Below are 24,318 nucleotides of genomic sequence, written 5' to 3'. Positions count from 1 at the left end.
TTGTGAATTTCTGAAAGATTTATAATTGCTGCCGTTTCTTTTTTGCTATACAAATAGAGTAAAAAAGGTATAGGCATTGTGTCTCTATATTGGGGGGAAAGCAGGATAAAATACAGTTAATAAAAATAATAGGCAGCTTGAATGGTGGTAGGCAGCAACACTGACTGTGCAAAGTAATGAAAAACAACCTGAAACAGAATTCACATGCCAGCTTTTTAAAGGCTAGATCATTTGAGATCAATATGGAATTTTAATGTCATATATAATTATAATTTAAGTTCACCTGTTCTTTCCTTAAAGGTGCCATATCTGATGGGTTTAGGCTTTCTTGTAGTTATATTGCAAAATAGGAGAAGAGTGCAGCTGTGGGATGAACTGATGTGAGTGCGATGGAGAATAAGTTTCATTCTTCTTAAACACTCCTCTCATAAATATTTTCCATACCCCTATTTTAAGAATGAGACTAAACATCCAACCCTCTGAAGTTTGGCTCTTCAAGAAAAAAACATCTCTTATGGTTTCAGTTCATGGTGCTGAAAATGTCTCTCACGAACACGTTAATACGTTCATGTTAATGGGGCATTGAGCTGGTTCCCTGGTAGACATTTTACAACAAGATGATTCAAGAGAATCTCTGTCAGAATAAATGTGAATTAGGCAAAATATCACTTACTGGTCCATAGAAAATTGGTTTAAGGGTGAAAAATTGCATATCTGCACAGTATATTGGCATGCAGCATGAAAGGCAATCTGTTCAAAGGCACCATTTGCCATCAACCGCACAGCATATTCAAAACTTTTTAATTTTTTTTTGTCATAATGGCATTTAAAAATTTCAAACATAATCAAGGTCATTTTTCCTTGCATCTCTCCCCCCCCCCCCCCCCCAAATCATCTTACTTCTTTAAAAGATTTTAATAAAGCTTTCCTAAAATATTCTGCAGGGTGAGTGTATTCGAACTATAATAAAAACTAGCAACTTCAGGCTTTTAGGTCTGACGGGGTATCTGGCTGCCGAGATGGGTGGCTCGTCTGGAATGCTTCTAACTCCAGAAGAGCTTTGTTGATTCGTCTTATTGTGGGGTAGGGTGTAAGATCCACTTGATATCTGTTGAAAAGATTTGGAGTCAGTAACACTTAATACAGCAAGTTCTGAGAATAAACATCTAGCCCAGGCATGGGCTAACTTTTTTGCCTTGGCAGCCAGCCACACACTGGGTGGGACAGGCCTGGGATGGAGAGGGAGAGGCCAGGAGGGGGCGGGGCAGGCCACGGGTCATCCTCAGGGGGTCCTCCTGGCATAAAGACAGGGATGTTCACTCCATCCTTATGCAGGGAGGAAAACAAGACATGTGGCAATTGCTTCGATCTTCCTCTCCAATCCTCCTCCCTCAATTTTTGGGTTGTCCTCTCAGCCTTATGCCAGGATGAGGGCGAGACAGAGTGCTCCAGAGAACTCCCAACTGCTGTGTGCCTTCCTCAAGCTGTCCTCCCAGCATAAGTACAAGATCACTCGCACCATCCTTATGCTGGGAGGAGGGCAAGATACGTGGTGGCTGAGAGCCCTCTAGAGGGCTCTCAGCTGCTGCGTGCCTTCCTCCCCATTCTTTCTGCATAAGGATATGGCAGGCCACTGCATCTTTATGCCAAGAAGACAGAGAAAATGAGGGCCTGAGGTAGGCACCCAGGGGGCTGCATCTGGTCCCTGGTACTTAGTTTGCCCATGCCTGTTCTAGTATGTAAAGCCTACAGCTATAATCCAAGTGACAATTATTATAAAGAGGCTTCAGAACAGAAAAAGAGCCCTATCACTTAGGACCAAATACCAGTCTCATCCAGAATTTGTTTTCCTAGATGGACATGGGAAGCCCATAACCAGAAGATGTGCCTATAAGTTGCCTTTTCTTTTGCCGTAGATTGCCAAGAATGCATATTCAGAAATACACTACTCCTGATCATAAAGGTACCATGCAGCATTCAAATTGCCATTGAAAGTATTCATGTATTTTTTTCCAGCTGACAGTCCTTTAAAACCACACATTCAACTACTATCTTGGCAGCTGAATGATATGACAGTCTATCTGGAGAAACAGAGTTTACATTAGTATAAAAAGAAAACAGACCATGTATCGAGGAGGATCAAATGGCCATATAGTTCTGGATGATTCAGGAAAGACTAAATGTTTCCTTACATTGTATTTATTAAATATTACGGTAATATGAGGAAGAGGAGCCAACTGGCACAGGAAGTGATTAAGTTTGAAATGTGGAGTTATAAAATGGCTAAAGAAATACCAAAGGCATACATGTATTTCTGGATATCAATCCTGCAAGGGCATCCTAGAGGAGGGTCACTTTGTACATGGAAGGGCGAAAGACGAATGAGAAATCTCAAATTTGCAGACTCCTCCACAGAATTGCTGTGAATGGTAGTACCAGGTAATACATGGTATTCAAGACATGTTATTGTCCCATGACAAAATGTTCAGATGGGGAATGAAGAGTCAAAGTGCTAACACTACCATGCCACCCAAACTTTATATATGTTCAGAAAACAGGATGATGTTATTTTTACATTGGTTAGGATGGCTCAAGCACAAAGGAAAAAGAATATAGAAATCAAAAAAATTCAAATATACATTCTCCAAGTTGTCTGCAGTTTCACTGGACTGTGATCTGTACACATGTACAAGTGCACCTGAGTATCTGCTTTGATCACATCAGTTGCCCTTCTGGGCCAAACGGTTTGCTAAGTTCAGCTTTGCTTACCTGTCAGCATTGTACACTTGGGGGACCAAGCACAAATCAGCCATGGTCACCTGCAGAGAAGCAGAAGCAACTGTCATTATAACTTAGGATCAATATAGTTGTTTTTAAGCTCAAGGGGACCATGTAACCTTGGCCCTTTGAAAATATGAAATGTTTTTTGTTTTTTTTAGTGTGGTTGAAATCTATGTTCAGAGCTTAATTAAATGTCCTTAGATAAGTTGGAAAAATCTTTCTTTTTTATCTTTGGAAAGCAAAACATTAAGTGTGTTTTTTAAAAAAAGTATTTCTATATAATAGTAATGAAAAAGAGTAGATAAGAGGCCTATGGCAGCCCAAGTAACAAAAACAAAATATTGTAAAAATGCCAATGATATAAAACATACAAAATGCCATCAAAAGGCTTTCCTTTCCCTGTTAGATACCCAGGAATAGCAGAGTGTAATTAAACATTTGGGTGAGTCTAATCTTATGAATATGGGACAGTTTTTGTCAAGGCAAACAGATCCAACAGACCTCACCTCTGAGGATGCTTGCCATAGATGCAGGCGAAACGTCTGGAGAAATGCCTCTAGAACATGGCCCTATACCCCGAAAAAACCCACAAGAACCTAGATCCAACAGCATTCAGTAACATGCTTCAAAAGCATATTGTCAGCAGGTGGTGCTGTAGCTTTGTTTGTAACCAACATAAAATTCATTTCGTAGCTAGAGGCTAGTAAAATAGATGTGGCATGAATAAGTGAGAGAGAGAAAACTACCAAGGCAACAGAAATCCATTTCTGAATAAAGTGTGCCCCAAAACTTTAGGATAGGATTATCATTAAGTCAGCATCGACCTGATGGTTTGACAATAAAGAGGCACGATGGGTTAAACCCTTGTGCTGGCAGGACTGCTGACTGAAAAGTCAGGTGGTTTGAATCTGGGTAGTGGGGTGAGTTCCCATTTGTCTGCTCCAGCTTCTCATGAAAGGACCTGAGACCATTCCATCTGAACATGAGGAAGAACTTCCTGACTGTGAGAGCCGTTCAGCAGTGGAACTCTCTGCCCTGGAGTGTGGTGGAGGCTCCTTCTTTGGAAGCTTTTAAACAGAGGCTGGATGGCCATCTGTCAGGGATGATTTGAATGCAATATTCCTGCTTCTTGGCAGGGGGTAGACTGGATGGCCCATGAGGACTCTTCCAACTCTTTGATTCTATGATTCTATGAGAGAAGCCTCCCAATAGGATGGTAAAACATCTGGGCATCCCCTGGGCAATGTCCTTGCAGACAGCCAATTATCTCACATCAGAAGCGACCTGAAGTTTCTCAAGTCGATCCTGACACACACACACACACACACACACACAAACCCCAACAAGAATATATATGGTGAAATGAAAGAAATAAGTACATCATCTTAGTATATGAATTCTCTTTAGTTGTAAATAGTCTGGCCCCAATAATGGATCTGTGGAAATGGAATCAGGTAATAACCATCCCCACATCATATACCCCGCCCTCAACCAGTTTTTAACAGTCTTTGGAATTGATTTTAGCGTGATGCTGAAAAATGGTATTTGAATTTGATTTTAGGGTGATGCTGAGGAACTTTTTGTGAAAGTTCTATAAACAAAATGTAGGCTTTTGCTCATGTACCAGTGTTCATTCTTGTCTATGTATTTTTATACACCAGCAATAAAAATACATAGACAAGAATTAACTTCTTTGCTGACTCTGAAAACTGGGACGTTCTCTGCTGGTACTCTGATTCATCATAACGTGAGTTTTTGAGTTCTCTTCCTAAGAAGAGTCCTTATTTACTTTACCTCATTCCCAACACAGTAGCGTCCAGCTGTTTCTTGCAGAATCCGCTCCAAAGCTGCAGGAAAAGAAGTTGGCAACACAGCTGTAAAACAGGCCTTTTCTTTCAATGTAGGGCTTTTGTGGATATACAGGGTTAGTCAAAATGCATAGGCCAATAAGCCATTCAATTGAATGGCTTATTGGCCTATGCATTTTGACTAACCCTGTATTATAAAGATACAGTCCTTTATAGTATCCTTAAAGAGCAAGGTTGGGCAACTACACAGGTGTCTTTCATGCCCCACCAGGCTGCAGCCTTGATATTGCTGCTGTTTTTGTTCTTGGCTGGCATCAGCTATTTAGTTATAATTTAGAGAGATTTGGGGAGCAAAACCACTGCATTTTGCAGCGAATGGAGAAAAATATTTTTGGATAACGACAGAATACATAGGGGAACTCCCCCCCCCCACACCCCCAAAAAGAGTCTGTACTTTCTTACCCATTATAAAGAATATGAAAGTATGTAATTATTCCACAAAATGCTGGGCATTTTTCATAAAGCAAAATAACAGCAGCACCAGGCCCCAAAGAGGAGCCTATTGCTGAGAAACGTATAACACAGACAAGATAAAATTTATTGTCGAAGGCTTTCATGGCTGGAATCACTAGGTTCTTGTAGGTTTTTTTGGGCTATAGGGCCATGTTTTAGAGGCATTTCTCCTGACGTTTCGCCTGCATCTATGGCAAGCATCGTCAGAGATAGTGAGGTCTGTTGGAACTAGAAAAAGGGGGGGGGGGAGAAGGAAAAAGCCTTTTTCCTAGTTCCAACAGACCTCACTACCTCTGAGGATGCTTGCCATAGATGCAGGCGAAACGTCAGGAAAAATGCCTCTAGAACATGGCCCTATAGCCCGAAAAAACCTACAAGAACCTAAGATAAAATTTCCCTACTGGAGGCCTATCTTTTCTACCATCCTGTTTTCCACAGTCATCAACCAGATGCTGATAAAAAATGTAAAAGCAGGAAATGAGGAAAACATCTCTTTTTTCTCACTGTGCTTCAGCAACAGACCTTCAGAGTCGAGACTTTGAAGTAACTCTTCCAAATTCTGATTCAAAAGCATGCTGCCTAAGATCCTAGAGAGAGGACAGAACTATGGCAATAAATAGCTTGTTTTCTGTAAACCTATTTGGTGAATCTTCTTTTAAAACTGGAAGCCACCATCACATCTAGTGATAACAAATTCTCAAGTTCAGCCTGTGCTGTGTGAATCAGTAGGACTTTTTATCTGGACTAAATCCATCTTAACTGGATAAAGCCCGAGTTCTACCGTTGTAAAAGAAAGAGAAGATAGTGCTAGATGTTTGATGGCAAACAAGATGCCGAACCCCAGTTTGCATTTGATGTGCTGCCCCTCAACTCTGAAACCAGCAGGCTAAAACATTTTTATTCAGGCAGGCTTTTAAAGAAGGATGTTTTTAAGATCAAGCCAGGTGTGTGTGTGTTATAGTTTTAGCTATGAATAAGTTTTGAATCGGTTTTAACTGTTTATTTTTTAATACCGCTAATATTTAATTGTATTTTTTATGTTTGCATATTTTTAGGTTTTAAATTGCAGGATACAAAGGAAAATATTGTGACTGTTGGAAATAGCACCTTCTTCAAGCTTCCACTAGTAATTTGTTCTGTATATGATCCTGTTTGCTTACTGTATTATATATGTATGTCTTGGTATGTAGCTTTCCCTTTACTCTGTTTCTTGAAGTTGTGGGAGGGGCTGCAGACCACATGTTCAGATCTGGGACTGCTCAGATTTCGGATTCCACTTTGGAACACAGAGATGCCATCAGATTTCGGACTGTTAAGAGCAAACCTATGTTGCTGTTGATTGTAAGAAAGATGCCCTGTATTCTCTGCACAGAAAAACTACTCCAAATCCTATCTGTAACTGGATTGACAAGTTATATACCTGTATGCTGACTACATGAAGGTTATAAGTAAACCAGATATGTTACTTTTAATGAAGTCTACTTTATTTTTGTTTCTTGAGAGCATGATATAGAAACAAGATACTTTATGGGAGAGTATACAGTTTTTAGGCACTGAAAATAACACTTCTGAAGAACTGCTATATTTTGTGCATTGGCATAATCTCTGTTCCTAACAGATCAGAGACATCTAGGTCATCAGTCTAAAAACTGAAAACCAAATTGCCTTGCATAAGTACATGTGATTACATACCACTGAAGAGAAGATTTCACTCAAACGAGGTTTTGGCTCTTTTCTGAAAGATCATACTTTTTGCAAAAGATTATGATTTTCAAATGGTTGTGAATGCCGTTTTTCTCCTAAAGGTTATGGAGTTTCTGGTTTCCCAAAAGGTTATGATTTCTAGAAAGTCATGCCTTTCCAAAAGTGATTAATACTTCTTTCAACCACCCAATTTCCCTTAATCAAGAATGGAAAAGTAGTTGCAGAGGAAAAGCTCACTGAAGAAAAAGACATAAGTACTATCCCCACTGCTATTTTCTATGATAAATCATATTGCATGTCAACTGCTTTCAAATTACACACACACACACACACACACACACACACACTGTACTATACTACTATTAATAATAAAAAAGCAACAGCAGCCATCTCTCATCTGATTTGCATTTTCTATTGCTAGTTTCTGGCTTTAGAATGGCTAGTTCCTCTAGCCTGCTCTAGATCTATTCCAAGCTGAGAACTGGCCTATATGTGTGCAGGATAGTGGCTATTCTCCTTAGACAGTGGAATAAATTGTACCATCTCAGGTTGCAGGTGCATGTATGAGTATCACATATTTACTTTATGTTCTTTTCCAAATGGAGGACTATTACAGAACAGAGCAGTGTGGAATACAAATATTCTCATTGTGATTATGTAATTTGCATGGATTGTCTTACATTAAAAAGGCATCATAATCCTGTATACTGGCAAGACAAAATGTTCCCAACCGTTTGAATACGCCAAAACCAAATCTTCGGATGCCTTCCCCATGAGCCAGAGAGGTGTGTTACGTTGAGTGTGAGACTAGGCTTCAAATCCCCACTCAGTTATGAAAATCCATTGGGTGATCTTGGGCAAGTCATGCTCTCTAGAACCGTTTTTTAAAATAAGGAAATGAATGAGAAATGTTGGGAAGACCAAACACGTGGCTAAAGTGAATTCTACTCTCAAAAAACTTGGGGAGCATCTAGGGGCAAAAATATAAGTTGTAGGTGGTGGAGATCACAGAAGTGGAGGGCAGGAGATGTTGGAAATAGCAACCTTCTTCAAGCCTCCTATACTAGTTATTTGTTGTGTATATAATTCAGATTGCTTACTGTATTGTATATGTGTGTATTGGTATGCAGTTTTCCTTAACTCTATGTTGTGAGAGGGGTTGCAGAAGTCAGTGTTTACATCAGAAGAAGTACAGTACAGTTTAGAAGTAAGTAGAAACCGAATGCTTTAGAAAAGAGAGAGACTCTTATTAGACTCTTAGACTAGAAAGATGCTTTAGACTTTGGGCTGGTAAGATTCTAAGAAAGATGTCCTGTGTTATCTGCACAGAGAAACTACTTCAAATCCTATCTGTAACTGGAATGATATGCAAAGTATCTGTATGCTGAATACATGAAGTTTTTGAGTAAACCAACTATGTTACTTTTAAAGAAGTACTCACTTTTGTCTCTTGAGAGCATGATTTAAACCTAGATGTTTTATGAGAGGGTAGATTTTTGGGGCAATAATAATAATAACAACAACTTAATTTTTTTACCCTGCCTCCATTTTCCCAAAGGGACTCGGGGCGGCTTACAAAGGGACAAACCCGAAAAACACAGATTAAAGCATAGCATGCCTTTCCAAAAGATTCTTGGTATTCCCAAAAGGTTGTGGTTTTCCAAAAGGAGAGAGCTAATTGCCAAAAGTTTGCTATGACTGCCATATATGATTCAAAATGGCACCATTCACTCTAACATCTTGGTTTGCGGCTGTAATGTGTAGGGACTGTGTGCAATTGTTTTTCCAGCCCATTTTCTTTCTCCCAGTTTCTAGTGAAACTGTATCTGCAACAGCAGGTACGCCTCGAATTTAACTGGTCTCCTTGACTGCAACAAACTGTCCTTTGTTCTCAGTTTTTGCAAGGTTAATTGTGACTTTTTAAAAATCCAATACAACAATGGCCATTAAAGATGCACTAGAGATCAATTTTCACTAGTTGCTGTTCTCAGGACACAGCTGTCAGCAATCCTCCTGTATCAGTCTCCAAGGGTTCCTGAACTATTTCATTTAGCCTAGCTGTTTACCTGAGTCCCATTACAATATAAAGCAGGGAGGACAGACTTCAAAAAGTTCATTCTCAGCAGATTATACTGTCCAAAAATGTCAATCTAGCGCTTACCTTCAAAGCCACTAGAAATGCAGCGCTGTGCCCAGTCTAGCTTCTTGTCTCCCATTTGCTGAAGGACACTCAGGTTCTGAGAAATGTAAGAAGAGGCTGCAGATTAGCTTGTATAGCAGCATGAAACACAACTTCGAGACCAGCTCTATTGAGTTACTTCTCCTGAGCCATGTCCACTACAATTGGCCATTATAAGAACTATGGTGGAACTTTGATGAACTGGTACCTGAGTGTGTGTTGTCTTTTCTTTTTATTCACATGTTCTTATATGTCTTTTAAGCCTGTACTATTCCAGACTGTATATCAGGTTGTAAACCTGTGAACAGTAGCTGTCCTGTTTGTATTAATCTTACATTACAAGCTTTGGGAGCATTTTAGGGACAGTCACAGCGGTTTAAGCATTGGATTGTGGCTCTAGAGACCAGTTCAAATCCCCGTTCAGCCATGGAAACTCCCTTGGTGACCTTGGGCAAAGCACTCTCTCTCTGCTGCTGAGAAAACCTTGTGATAGGTTCACCTTATGGTTATCATAAGTCAGAACTGATGAAAGGCAATGAATTACATCAGCCACAACCACCACTTATATATGTTGATGACCTTGGCCTAACAACACAAGCAAAAGACTTTGAAACAGTTGAAAATCAACTTACTAATGCCCTGAAAGATCTCTCCAGCTACTGCAAAGATAACCACTTGAAGCCTAACCCTGCCAAGACACAAGTGTGTGCTTTCCACCTACATAATCGTGAAGCCAACAGGAAACTGAAGGTTACCTGGGAAGGCCAAGAGCTCAAACACTGTTCCCAACCTAAATATCTTGAGTGTCACCTTAGACCAGTGGGTCTCAACCTGGGGTCCCCAGATGTTTTTGGCCTACAACTCCCAAAAATCCCAGCCAGTTTGCCAGCTGTTAGGATTTCTGGGAGTTTAAGGCCAAAAACATCTGGGGACCCCAGATGAGAACCACTGCCTTAGACCGAACGTTAGCATTTAGGAAACACTGTGCGAACACCAAGCACTAAGTAGCTGAATGCAATAACATCCTGCAGAAACTTACTAATAGCACATGGGATGCCCACACAAAGCAAATAAAAAGTGAGACAAACAACTCCAGCAATAGAACAATCACCTGCAAGGGTTGAATTCCAGACGTAATGTGCTCTGAAATCATCCGAGCCTGAGCTCTCTTCTTAGGATCCTGAGGCAGAATTCTAGGATTTGGTCTTGTCTCCTCCAGATACTCTATTATGGCCAGCTGAAAAAGAAGAGATTCCTAAACAAGAATGATCCTGGGAATTGGATAAAGGAGGAAGACAGTCCTCTGATGCAGGTCAAGGAAACAATCTGTTTGCCTTGAACTAATCCAGAGCAAATACCAGCAGTGGTAGTTTTATGCACTGAATTCCATGCCTGCTTATTTGTGTGGAGGGATTGTATTCATCAAACAACATATTTTAGTTGCATTAGATTTTTTCAAATGATGTCAGAAAGGGAGATGCATTACATAAAGAAAAAGTAATTTCTTTAAAAGCATAGTTTCTTCCAATTCCACTTTAGATGATTTCTCTATTGATAGATGGAATCCTGATATTCCCATGGGTTACCCAATACTGAGTGCAAAGTCCTTAGTCTGAATAGCCGAGCTAAGTAAATATTTAATAGAAACTGCTTAGTTACCGACTGTGATAGAGTGATGCCATCAATTCTGAGAGCAGGGACTTGCTTCATTGGATTCACTGCTTGGAATTCTGGAGAAAGCTGTGGAGACAGAAAAGTTCCTGGGTATTCCTTAACTAAGGGCCCTTCCACCCAGCCATATAACCCACAATATCAAGGCAGAAAATCTTACAGCATCTGCTTTGAACTGGGTTATCTGAGTCCACACTGCCATATATTCCAGTTCAATGCAGAAAATGTGGGCTTTTATTTAGCTGTGTGGAAGGGGCCTAAGAAAATCATATAATTCATGCAGTCACCATGAGCTAACAGGCAATGTGGAAATAAATGCAACATAGTAGAGTTGTATCTTTAGAACTAATTGTTTTGTTTACCTTCAGCATGTAGTGGTTTGAGCACTGGACCGTGACTCTTGAGACCATGGTTTGAATCCTTATTTGGCCATGAAACCCACTGGGATTACCTTGACCAGATCACACACTCTCAGCCTCAGAGAAAGGCAATGACAAACCAAGAAAACCCTGTGATAGGTTCATCTTAAAGTTTCCATAGGCTGGAAACAATGTGAAGATACAGCACAGCAAAAACAATTAATGCTGTTATATCATGAGAGTGACAAATGATACAGGAGATTCCAACAGTCACATCAAAGCATATTCATTTTAGTGCTTATTAGTTGTTGAAGAGGACTCCTATTTTTGCAAGCTGTTAATGTGTTTTAGTCACAGGGTCTGAAAAACATTGTTGCACTCTTTCCCCCCAGTACTTCCTTTATTTTCATCCCCAAAATTAGCAAACACTGCTATATCTTTGACAGTTAATGTTCGTATCCTTTTAAGAACCCAAGACCTTACAGGACACAGATAGCCAGCCTTTAAAAGAGGTGCTATTTCAAAAGCTGTCACCCTTAGAGAAAGTATAGATCCTATTCTCCATAATGGTGTCTGTGAAGAAAGCTGTCAAATCCTTACAGTGGTTTCAAATTCCTACAACCCCAGACTTGCTGTGACTCTCATCTTTCTTCCTATAAAGACTGACTGCAGTTCTTTCCTTACCTGCTGCCCTCCATCCTTCACAAGATTCACAGGGGCTGGGTCATAGGCAATGCCCTTCAGAGCCAGTGCTGTCAACAGGAAAGCAACACAGTTACTAACTCCAGTATTTACTTATTTGCAACTTTATTTAAAAAAACACTCTGTTTCACAGCAGTCTTCCTGTAAATGAATACATTATAGCAGTACAACAAAACAACGTAGAAGATAACATCACAAGACATGTTTAAAAATATTAAGAATGATGCAAGAGGCAATAGAAATGAAAACCAGTATTTGTCTCAGAAGGAAACAAAGGCCCCTTCCACACAGCTGAATAAAGTCCCACATTATCTGCTTTGAACTGGAATATATGGCAGTATGGACTCAGATAATCCAGTTCAAAGAAGATATTGTGGGATTTTCTGGCTTGATATTCTGGGATACAGGGCTGTGTGGAAAGGCCCAAGCAAAGGCTCGAGTAAAACAAGGAACATCTGTTCAGTACCGCTACAGTTATCAACCAAGGGCTTAATTAGAGGTGAAAGGGAAGACTTTTTTTCTTAATCGATTTTCTTCATCATGAATAAAGTGACCCAGGTGAAAGATTGAAATTCTATTTTTTACAACAGCCTTTCTCAGGCTAGTGTCCAGATACAGACTGAATTTTCTACCATCCCCAGCCAACATGGTCAAAGCTGAGCAAGAGAACAGTAGGAACATATCAACACTGTCCCTAGCCTGTTTTCCAAATCAAAAGTCTCACTTGCAGGCAATTGATAACTATCAGCATAGACAGGAAAAGCAAATGTTATACTACTTTGTTGTCAGGTCTGAGAGGTTAACCACAGTTCATGATTTATAAAGATATTATATTTGAAAGTTAGGGCTCTTCCACACAGCCCTATATCCCAGAATAACAAAGTAGAAAATCCCACAATACCTTCTTTGAACTGGGTTATCTGAGTCCACACCGCCATATATCCCAGTTCAAAGCAGAAAATGTGGGATTTTATTCAGCTGTGTGGAAGGGTCCTAAATGTGCTGTGATGTTCATTGGCTAATGTCAGGTTATTGTTACATTTACCCATCTGCATGTTACTTGGTGTAACAATCAAATCATTACATCACTATGTTCTCATTGCCTTCCCTTAAAACAACCTTGGTTCCCATCCCATGATAATTTCCTCCTCCCAACTGTTTATCAATCCAGATGCAAGCAGACTTCTTCATTGTTTCTCACACACCGACAGCACTTTAACTCCCAACTAACATATATTTAGTAAAAAGTATACATACTATGCTCTATACTTATACTTTATGTCCCACATTCCAACAGACACTTCCCCCAATTGTGATGTTTATGGCAAGACCACTAGGCAGTCTTGACAACTGGAGTTTTTCTGCTACTGTTTTCTTTATTCCTGCTTAGCACTACTTTTTCTCTCTTCTTTGTGAAAAAAAAAGATTTCTCTAATAAAAGCAACCATATTTCCAACATATGTTGGATAATGGAGCATACTGAAGAATTTCAGAATCAGTTGGTGCAGTATAAATTATACCGAAGTCTTTGATTGAGTAAATCACGAAAGATGCTATAGATCATCCCACTTAAAAAACTGCTTTATATTGTGTCAGAACATTTGATATTTTATGTGGTCCTGTTCTGACTGTAACTCTTCAAGATTTGAGTACCAACTGACCACAGACTGAACCTGAATTCTTCTTTATAGAAACATACCCCCTACAACTGAACCATGTCACCCCTCCCCAAAATGTTTTTTTCCCCCCACGGTTAGGCTTCATTTGGAAACTTAACCCAAGATCTTTTCAAGATCATATCAGTAGAACAACAATACAGATAACACATCCCTTTCCATGCTCTGTTGATTGGAGGGGTCAACTCAGCTAATCTTTGTAATAGTCTGTTGGCCTTGGAACTTAGACCTTGTTACAAATCAAGGCTAACTCTATTTGTTTTGCAAGATTATATCAAGTGAAAACTTTTAAGTGAGAGTACAAGCTTTTTGGTTTAAGGTAGAGAATCCCTCAAATGTCATGTTTTCCAATGTATTTTAAAATGCAATACTGCAAACAGATAGGTTAACTTATTTTGTATTTAGAAAGTATGTTTCCAATTAATTTCATATACAAAAAGCAACAGCCAAACAAAGATGATGCCACACACAGGAATCTTTAAAGGAGAGAAAGATTTCAGTATTACTAAATTGTATTACAGAAGTAACTATTACATTAGAAAAAAAAACCTACATGGAATATAATGTCTGACAAAGCCAAAAAAATGAACTGTTTGCAAACCAGGAACAGGTAATCTGTCACTCAAGATGTTTGTTGAGTTGATGGTCACTATGTCTAATAGTCAGGGATGACATACGTTGCAGTTAATCATCATCGGGAAGGCTAACACTATTCCACCATACTATGAATAATTCAGTGTGATAGATAAATATACTACATACTGACCGCATAGGGAAGTTGATGAAGAAATACAACATACAAACTATCTACAGACCCACTAAGAAAATTCAACAAATACTACATTCAGCAAAGGACAAAAGAAATCCTCTCACCTCTGTGAAAGTCTACCGTATACAATGCAGCTGTGGACAAGACTACATAGGGAAGCCATCAAAACCCACAAGCATGTGGACAAATTCAACAAAAAGGAGAAAACCATGAATATGAAAAAAAAATCTGGCTACTAGTGTTAAAGAATTCTAAAATCGGGACAACACTCAAAAACAGGGGAATTCCTAACATGAAACAATCAGGGCCAGCTAACCCTTCCCAACAAAGGATTCCCCCAGGCAGGAAGCAGCCAGGCTTTGAAGCTGCAAGGCTATTCAATGCTGATCAAGGTGGCCAATTGCAACATTCACACTTGCCTCAAACAGTCAAGAATTCCTTTCCCCACCCTGAATATTCCAAAAATGTATAAACCTCACTTGCCTAGTTTCCAACAGACCTCACAACCTCTGAGGATGCCTGCCATAGTTGTGGGTGAAACATCAGGAGAGAATGCTTCTGGAAGATGGCCACACAGACCAGAAAATTCACAGCAACCTATACTACATATTTATTGCCTCACTCTAAGACACACAATTCCCCCCATATTAACATAGAAACAAGGAACGTCTTAGAATCAAGGGGGCTTTTTATAGATATAAAGTCTTTTCTGTGGTGGTACTGAACAAATGCTCGTTGGTAGTGAAATTAGTGTGCGTCTTGCAATTGATAAATACGGCATGTGTATACCATATTTCATTTAATCTAAGGCACACTTTTTATTTAATGGACTTGAAAAACAGGGTGCACCTTAGATTCAATGGCATATTTAGATTTGGTGAAATACAGTGTGTGTGTGTGGTAATCAACTGCAATTTCCCAATGCTTTGCTTGTTGCACTTATTTTTCCCCCCATGGATACGTTTTTAATATGTTGATAGTTTAATTACATAATCATAGAATCAAAGAGTTGGAAGAAACCTCATGGGCCATCCAGTCCAACCTCTTGCCAAGAAGCAGGAATATTGCATTCAAATCACCCCTGACAGATGGCCATCCAGCCTCTGTTTAAAAGCTTCCAAAGAAGGAGCCTCCACTACACTCCGGGGCAGAGAGTTCCACTGCTGAACGGCTCTCACAGTCAGGAAGTTCTTCCTCATGTTCAGATGGAATCTCCTACATAGCTCCTGTGTATTTTTAGTTGTGTGAGCTTTTATCCATTTTAATTTTGTAAATCACCCTAAGTCCCCCAAAAGACAAGATATAGATAAGTGTAGCCACTTCGCATGATAATTCGAAGGCAGGTTAAATGTTTCCACTTTTTAATGTACGAAATTTCTCCAGGCAATCATCTACGGATCGAAAAGCTTTCTTCCTCAAATCGCTGACTTGACTGTTTTGTCCTTTTCCCAAAGATGAAGGACAATACATGTTGAGCTACATTCCTTTGCAATGTATACATTTGAAAAGGAGGATGTGTGATTTGTTGGTTCCTAGAAATGGCTGGTTCAGTTGCGTATTTTCCTGCTCTTTGATTTAATCAGTCACTGATCAACTGCATTTTGGTAAATACAGCTCAAAGACGTTGAAACAGACAGAATCACATAGAAAAGAATCCAACCATTATCCTTACCAATTCGCACTCTCCAGGTGCAGGAGCTTCTAAAGTAAGTATAGAGGAGTGGCTACAAAGAGGAAAAAACATGGGAAAATTAAAGTTGGGATTACATTAGAAACAAAAATCCAAATAAATTAAAATTTAAACATGTTTTCTTCTGAAAAAAAAAGAAGTACAAACAGCAACATTTCCACCTATTGTATTGAAAATCGAATTGACTTACGAAGATTGAACTTTTCAGTTTCATGCATTCCTGTTATCAGCCTGTGCAATTTTGTAATTCTAATTTTTCCTATTGCTCTCTTTTTTCAGCCATATCTCCCACAGGTATTAATACAAAGTTTGCTCTCAACACTTTCAGTGACAGAAGGTGACCCAAAGAGAAGCGTTTTCTAAGAACAGTAGCTGATTCTTCATGTAAACACAATGGGAAGGACAATCAGAAATCCAGTGATAGGAAGGCAGCTTCCCAGTTACTATAAACCTGTTTTGATCTCACCTTTGTGGAGGTCTCCATGCTTTCTTCATGCAGGTATCCTCAGAATGAAAGCTAACTCAAGAGTGAATTGAAAAAGTGAGGAAGAGGGAGGGACAAACTTCTTTTGCAACATTTGGAGCAAATTTCACAACCCCACCATTTCAGACTTTCAGACTGAAGCAGAGAGAAAGCCATTAAGATCCCTTATTCCTGTATGTTAAGTCTCCAAAATTAACAAGAAGCTGTCAGCTGTATTGGTGTTTATTGTGCACAATATTTTTAATGCAAAAAGAGGAAAGCAATGCTTATATGTCTGCTACGTTATACAGTTGGTTCCAGCAGTAATATCTGAGATTTTATAAAATTCAGAATATGTTATGCAGTGGTTGAAAGACGGAAGACATCTACACCAGAAATGGGCAAACTTAGGCCCTCCAGGTGTTTTGGACTTCAACTCCCACTGGTTGTTAAGAATTGTGGGAGCTGAAGTCCAAAATACCTGAAGGGCCTAAGTTTGCCCATGCATGATCAATACTGTAGAACAAATGCAATTTGACACCACTTTAACTGCCATGGTTCAATGCTATGGAATCATGGAAGTTGAAGTTTTACAAGATCTGCCAAAGTTTGCTGGTGCCTCATCAAACTATAGCTCCCATGATTTCACAGCATTGGACCAAGGCTGTTAAAGTGGTGTCAAACTGCAAGTGTAGATACATTTAGGAATCCGCAGATTTTATGCACTGTGGCATGCGTTTGCAGCATGCTTTAAGATTGTCAGATGTTGTAATTAAAAGACAGACTCAACCCACTACTTTGCATTTCTCTATTTGGTTGTTGCTGTGGTGAGAAATATGGCCTGTGGCTAGGGATGTTTACATTACAATTATTCTTATCCACAGTGAATGAAATATTGGTGTCAGGAAATGTTAGATACAAAATACAGATGGGCTAAAAAATGATGGCTATGTCTTTCAGTGATTTTATAGGAAATTTCTGAGAACTGACTCCAAAAGGCTCTGGTGTGAACTATATCCAGTATTCTATCAGATAATGGGAAAAGATCTGTTGCAGAAATGATTCAATACTTGGGTTGCTGTGAGTTTTTTGGGCTATATGGCCATGTTCTCTCCTGTGGCTGGCATCCTCAAAGGTTTGTTCAGAGGTCTGTTGGAAATGAGGCAAGTGGAGTGTAGATATATGTGTAATGATCTGTGGAATAAACTATTTGCTTAAAAACATGCACCAGCCATATTTATTGCCATTTTATTGGCCATAAGAAAATACTGGAATTTCATAGAATCATAGAGCTGGAAGAGACCTCATTGGCCATCCAGTTCAACCCCCTGCCAAGAAGCAGGAATATTGCATTCAAAGCACCCCTGACAAATGGCCATCCAGCCTCTGTTTAAAAGCTTCCAAAGAAGGAGCCTCCACCACACTCTGGGGCAGAGAGTTCCACTGCTGAACGGCTCTCACAGTCAGGAAGTTCTTCCTAATGTTCGGATGGAATCTCCTTTCTTATAGTTTGAAGAGCCATTGTTCCATTGCGTCCTAGTCTCCAGGGAAGCAGAAAACAAGCTTGCTCCCTCCTCCCCGTGACTTCCTCTCACATATTTATACATGGCTATCATGTCTCCTCTCAACCTCATGGTTATCTATCCAATTCCAGAATCTAAGGATTCATCTAATCCAGGTATGGGCAAACTTCGGCCCTCCAGGTGTTTTCGACTTCAACTCCCATAATTCCTGTTACAGTAAGTCGCAGCAGGATCGTATGTGTGTTAAAGAAAAACCTTATGATGGTAATAATTATGTGCAGCTGGTAATGTGGGTCAGCCAGCATGTTTGGGCCACACCCAGTGGGGTATAACTGTATGGATTTTAAAATACAGTTCAGCTTTTGCTTTGAAGAGTTCTAAGCTCAAATGCTTTGCTCTGGGGAGCGGTTTGGAGAAGCTACTCTGAAGGAGGCTATGGTTGAGTAAATAGCTATTTACTCAAGGTTTATGTTTTGCTTCCTCATTTGATTGAAGATGAAGATGCCTTATTCTGTGTTACTTACAAGGACTATGTAAGTTTGTTGCACTGTTTGATTTTCGTATGCAACACTGTAAGTTTATGTTTCATTTCTGCTAATAAAGAGTAACGTTTTTCCTCTTGTCTTTTGCATGGGACGTGGCTAGAATCCGCTTGCTGTGCAACAATTCCTAACAGCTAGTGGGCTGTTACGAATTGTGGAAGTTGAAGTCCAAAAAACACTTGGAGGGCCCAAGTTTGCCAAGCCTGATCTACACTGTAGAATTTATGCAGTTTTACACCACTTTGATGGCTCAATGCCGTGGAATCATGGGAGTTGTAGTTTGATGAGGACACTTGGTCAGAGGAGACTTACTAAAACTTACTTAGCCGATCCCTCGTTGGACGAGTAGGATAGTCTTCCATGATCAGTATTCTTGTGGATCCATAGGTGGCTGTGAAGCCCTATTCTTGACATGAACTTCTCCCACAGTGAGGGCATTGGTTTCCAAGTGGAAGGCGGTCTCGGTCGGGGTTGGCTTGACACGCCTTCCTCCTGGCACATTTCTCTCTTTCACCCTCCATTCGTGCCTCTTCAAATTCTGCAGCACTGCTGGTCACAGCTGACCTCCAGCTGGAGCACTCAAGGGCCAGGGCTTCCCAGTTATCAGTACCTATGCCAGAGATTTTAAGGTTGGCTTTGAGCTCATCTTTAGTAAAACTACAACTCCCATGACTCTATAGAATTGAGCCACAGCAGTTAAAGCGGTGTCAAAATGCATTAATTCTGCAGTGTAGTAGATGCACCCGGAGAAAGTGCTATTTGTGAGATAGTGAGTCCAATACCTTGGCTAGCGCGGCACACATCTTCCGCACCCTGCTTTTGTTTCGCTTCTGTCCCGCTGGAGGTTAAAGTTCGGTCCCTTTTATAACTTGACCCTGGCTGTGTTTCGAGGTCGCTTTGAGGCAGCCAATTCCCGAGGACAGACTTTCCTCAGAAGGAGGTAACTGGAAGTAATTGGAAGCCTGGGAATTGTAGTTTCGGCTCTGCATAGGCCAACTTAGGTTTTGGACTTCAACTCCCACAATTCCTAACAGCCTACCGGCTGTTAGGAATTGTGGGAGTTGAAGTCCAAAACAGCCGGAGGGCCGAAGTTGGCTGTTAAAGAGCCACTTCTGAAGGACTGCATTTCCCACAATTCCCGGCGGCGCTTCTCAGTCACGTGGTCTATGTAGCGCCCGCGACGATTGGCTGAAGAGGCCTCCACTTCCCGTGGGGCACCGCGCGGGCGCCGGCCTGCTCCTCAGGGCGCGGATGCCGGCGGCGGCGGCGGCGGAGAGCTGCCCGGCCGCCCTGGGCCTGAGGCCGCGGAGGACGCTCAGGCTGGCGAGTAGCCGCCCCGCGTTGCCCTCTCCAGCCCCGCGGAGCCCCGCCGGCTGGTTCTGGAGCCCGCTCGGCCTCGTCGTGTCGCTCAGCTTCGCCACCCGCTTTTACCGTCTGAGGGAGCCGCCGCACATCTGGTATGGATTGATGGGGACGGGGTTGCCATGGCGACGGGGACGGGGCGGGGCTTAGCTGGGGCGGCAAGATGAGGAGACAGGCTTCACAGGCATGAGCCAACTTCGGCCCCCGCTTGCTGAGGAACACCTCAGCAAGCGAGAGTCCAAAAGTGGCAGGCTCAAACCCAGAACCTCAACCAATGGCTGATACCAAATGAGAGACTTCAACTCCCACACAGTTAGGAATTGTGGGAGTTGAAGTCCAAAACATCTGGAAGGCCGAAGTTGGCCCATGCCTAGTCTTCTCTATTTCGGATTTTTAAAATAAATTTTATTTATTTCCGATAAAAATAAAAAAAATCGGAAATAAATAAAAGAAATCATCAAGCAAAAAGTGGGTGCTAGAAACAATATCATACGAAAGCTGACTGGCACAACCTGGGGATCACAACCAGATACAGTGAAGACATCTGCACTTGCGCTGTGCTACTCTGCTGCTGAGTATGCATGCCCAGTGTGGAACACATCTCACCACACTAAAACAGTGGCTATGGCTCTTAATGAGACATGCCGCATTATCACGGGGTGTCTGCGCCCTACACCACTGGAGAAATTACACTGCTTAACCGGTATTGCACCACCTGACATCTGCCGGGAAGTAGCAGCCAATAGTGAAAGGACCAAGGCAGAGACATCTCCAGCTCATCCCCTGTTTGGGTATCAGCCAGCACGTCAACAACTTAAATCTAGAAATAGTTTTCTAAGATCTACAGAGACACTCGCTGGAACACCTCAGCAAGCGAGAGTCCAAAAGTGGCAGGCTCAAACCCAGAACCTCAACCAATGGCTGGTACCAAATGAGAGATTCCCCCCGGGCACACAGAGGACTAGGCGGCTTGGAGGGCGCTGAACAGACTGCGCTCTGGCACCACGAGCTACAGAGCCAACCTTCAGAAATGGGGCTACAAAGTGGAATCCTCGACATGCGAGTGTGGAGAAGAGCAAACCACTGACCACCTGCTGCAATGCAACCTGAGCCCTGCCACATGCACAATGGAGGACCTTCTTGCAGCAACACCAGAAGCACTCCAAGTGGCCAGATACTGGTCAAAGGACATTTAATCAACTACCAAACTCACAAATTTTGTATTTTGTCTGTTTGCTTTGTTCTGTTAGAAATGTAATATAATTTGACTGGTTGTCCTGACACGACAAATAAATAAATTTCTTTCCGATATTTCTACCCCATTCCTTCTCAACTCCCGAAGGGGGACTCAGGACGGCTTACATTTGGCAACAGTTCGATGCCACTATATATAACGAAGCAATATAACAACAATTAAAGTTCCATCTTGTCTTTACTAATAATATAATATAGCATATTTATACATATAATATTTATAATATTATTTATTATTTATTTTATTTAGAAGTCCAAGGAAGGACTCAGGCCGGTTCACAGCACGTGTTCATATATAATAATATACAAAAACAACACAGTGCATCATCATTACACATTAAAATGTAAGTACAATAAAAACATCATCATCACATTACACAAGCCAAGTCGTCAATACTGTCACAGTCACAGTTCATCCTCCTCCTTCCATGTGGACGAGGGTTATTGACTCAGTTCTCAAATGCCACGTTCCAAAGCCAGGTTTTTGTCAGTTTCCTGAAGGTCAGGAGGAATGGAGCAGATCTAATCTCTGGTGGGAGGGAGTTCCAAAGCCAAGGAGTTACCACTGAGAAGGCCCTGTCCCTCGTTACCACCAAACGCGATTGCGAAGGTGGTGGGACCAAGAGCAGGGCCCCTCCGGAAGATCTTATTATATCTTATTATAATGTAATACAATATACTACTACTACTACTACTACTACTAATAATAATATATTATAATTATAATTATATATTTACATTACATGTAGTATTGCTAGTAATATTACAATATAATGGTATATAGTGCAATATAGTAATACATAATACTTATATTGTACTATGCTAATAATATATATTGTATGAAAATATATCTTGTAAGCCGCTCTGAGTCCCCTTCGGGGTGAGAAGGGCGGCATATAAATGCCGCAAATAAATAAATAAATAAATAAATAAAAAGAACATTAATTAAAACAATGAAAACAGTATTAACAGCCGTATCACCATTCCAGTCAAATTCCATATCCAAAGTGCTATTTATGCCTGCTGTCCAAAAACCTGGTCCCAGAACCACGACTTCAACTTCTTCTTAAAAAGACAAGAGGGATGAAGCTGAGCTTACCTTGGTGGGAAGCGAGTTCCACAACAGAGAAGGCCCTGTCTCTCGTTCCCACCAGATATGTTTGCGACGCTGGCGAGAGCAGGGCCTCCCCGGATGATCTTAAACTGCGAGGCGAGACATAGAGGGAGATGCTTTCGGACAAGTAAGCTGGGCCAGAACAGTATAGGGCTTTAAAGGTCAAAACTAGCACTTTGAATTGAGTTTGGAAGTGGACCGGCAGCCAGTGGAGCTGACACAACAAGGGGGTGGTGTGCTCCCTGTATGTCACTCCAGTTAGTATTCTGGCTGCAGCCCGTTGGACTAGTTCTAATTTCCAAACAGTCTTCAAAGGCAACCCCACATAGAGCGCATTGCAGTAATCTGTTCGGGATGTAACAAGAGCATGGACCACCATAGCCAGATCAGACATCCCAAGGTATGGGCGCAGCTAGCGCACAAGCTTTACTGTGCAGAAGCTCCCCTGGCCACCGCCGAAACCTGGGGTTCCAGGATCAGCGATGAATCCAGGATCACTTCCAAGCTGCAAACCTGCATCTGCGATTTTGGAATACTTGTTTAATACATTCATAACACTATGTGACAAAAATGGAAAAATGTTCTGTTCCAGTTTTGGAAGTGTTATTTCCTGTTTAGTTGTGCGGCACTTATTTTGAAAGTAGTTGTTTTGCCATACTGTTGTCAATGGCTTTTGTGGCCAGAATCAATGGATTGCTGTGACTTTTCCGGGCAGTATGGCCATGTTCCAGAAGCATCCTCTCCTGACGTTTCGCCCACCTCTATGGTAGGCATCTTCAGAGGTTGTGAGATCTTTTGGAAACTATGCAAGCAGGGTTTATATATCTGTGGAATGTCCAGGTTCGGAGAACGAACTCTTGCCTGTTTGAGGCAGGCGTGAATGTTGCAAATGGCCAGCTTCATTAGCAGCAGCCTGGAAGACTCACAGCAACCCAGTTGTCCTACTCCAGAAACTTTGTTTTTTTGGCTGCCACAAACTATGCTGGATTAGTTGAGACTCAATGAGATACTCATTGAAAAACTACAGTAAAATGGGCTACAGGATGTCCCGCAAAAACAAAACCTTTGCAGTTTTGATGTTTAATGATAGAACCAACTAGGAAATGACACTTATGAACCAGGAATAAAAAACTTGTTACATAGTGTCATGAGATACTTTGGAGGTGGGACCCTAATTTAAACATGAAATAAATGTGTTTGTTTCATATACATCTTTTACGAATAGCTTGAAGGTAATTTTATATGTTTTTATTTTTAGCTGGGATGAAACACATTTTGGAAAGATGGGAAGTTACTACATTAACCGGACCTTTTTCTTTGATGTCCATCCACCTCTTGGAAAGGTAAACTGCTGTCATCCAGTTTTCAACGTTTCAGGACTCAGTCAAGTTACTTGGTGTAACGAGTTAGGAGAGAGGAGGGACGATTTATTATTTATTACTCTTAATGGTGCCACCAATGTGTGATGTGAGGTATTATTGGGAGATATGGCACACTGGACGCAGAATTAATGGAGGTGAGGCAGTCTTCAAACAAAAGTTAACAAGTTTATTGAGCACAAAGCGTGTGGTTGCAGGTGGTAACTTTTCTTATGGAACTCAGAATAATGCTTGGTTAGATGAATGTTACACTCTTTCAGGTTATACAGTATCTTCTTGACACAGAGCACTTGCTTCGGACAAAGTATCAATACAGGGATATTTCCCTTATTTGATCCTTCCTAGATCAAATTCTAAATAAGCTATTCTTTAGCCTCTCCTTGGACTAAAGAATTCCGGCTATGTTTCCCCCTTTCGGCTACCCTAGCCAGAGAAACTTTCAATAGCCAGACCCGGCTTTCCAAAGCCTCGAAACTTTGCTTCAGAAGTCACTCAGCCACCTTTTCCTCTCCTTCTCTCTCAACTCCTCACTCTATCTCCTCACAGCTAAACCCTAACACTGACTGAACATAAACTGTCGTTTTTCAAACTCTCCCCTCTAAGCTCCTCCCACTTCTCTACAGCATCGTCTCCATGGTAACGCACTCCTCTCAGCTAGGCCGCTCCAGCATTACAGTTAAAATCATATAATTTATAATCAACTTCTGTACACTTGGCTATAAATCATTCTCATGCCATCTATGCCAGGTGTCATGAGCAATCCATTCTAGCGTCTAACCATATTTTAAAGATCTTTCTGAATCCTAACTCAGGTTATCTGTGCTGGTAG

The 24,318-nt window shown here is 41.0% G+C and overlaps 2 protein-coding genes across 3 annotated transcripts in view; one reads left to right on the top strand and one right to left on the bottom strand.

Annotated features, from left to right (window-relative positions):
• On the bottom strand, positions 1–19,398 carry GSTZ1 (glutathione S-transferase zeta 1). 2 transcript variants are annotated; one of them, XM_060757916.2, is made up of 10 exons: positions 19,163–19,398; positions 16,319–16,369; positions 15,835–15,886; positions 11,700–11,767; positions 10,645–10,725; positions 10,097–10,222; positions 8,968–9,043; positions 4,576–4,628; positions 2,770–2,819; positions 1–1,108 (listed from the first exon to the last, which is right to left on the bottom strand). In XM_060757916.2, exons 2-10 carry the CDS (start codon positions 16,334–16,336, stop codon positions 982–984), a joined length of 651 nt encoding a protein of 216 aa, XP_060613899.2. In that variant the 5' UTR covers positions 16,337–16,369; positions 19,163–19,398; the 3' UTR covers positions 1–981. The 2 variants fall into 2 exon arrangements, with proteins under 2 accessions (XP_060613899.2, XP_060613890.2); XM_060757907.2 differs by lacking the exon at positions 16,319–16,369.
• Positions 19,399–19,602: 204 nt separating this feature from the next.
• The window catches only part of POMT2 (protein O-mannosyltransferase 2), a 42,732-nt gene continuing 38,016 nt past the window's right edge, over positions 19,603–24,318 (top strand). The window contains exons 1-2 of the mRNA XM_060757896.2: positions 19,603–19,837; positions 23,369–23,453. Coding sequence (XP_060613879.2) covers positions 19,632–19,837; positions 23,369–23,453 — 291 coding nt within the window. The 5' untranslated portion in view covers positions 19,603–19,631. The remainder of the gene's footprint in view (positions 19,838–23,368; positions 23,454–24,318) is intronic.

This window comes from Anolis sagrei, chromosome 1 (assembly GCF_037176765.1).
Source record: "Anolis sagrei isolate rAnoSag1 chromosome 1, rAnoSag1.mat, whole genome shotgun sequence".
In the NCBI taxonomy this organism is placed as follows: domain Eukaryota; kingdom Metazoa; phylum Chordata; class Lepidosauria; order Squamata; family Dactyloidae; genus Anolis; species Anolis sagrei.
This window is presented reverse-complemented; position numbering and strand designations above follow the sequence as displayed.

Coding starts and splice junctions, on each gene's coding strand:
- GSTZ1 (XM_060757907.2), bottom strand. CDS start 19,183: ATGTGTGCCGCGCTAGCCAAG. Junction 10,223..10,644: donor GCATCACTCTATCACAGTCG/GTAACTAAGCAG, acceptor CTTCTTTTTCAG/CTGGCCATAATAGAGTATCT. Junction 1,109..2,769: donor CAAGTGTACAATGCTGACAG/GTAAGCAAAGCT, acceptor TCTTTTCAACAG/ATATCAAGTGGATCTTACAC.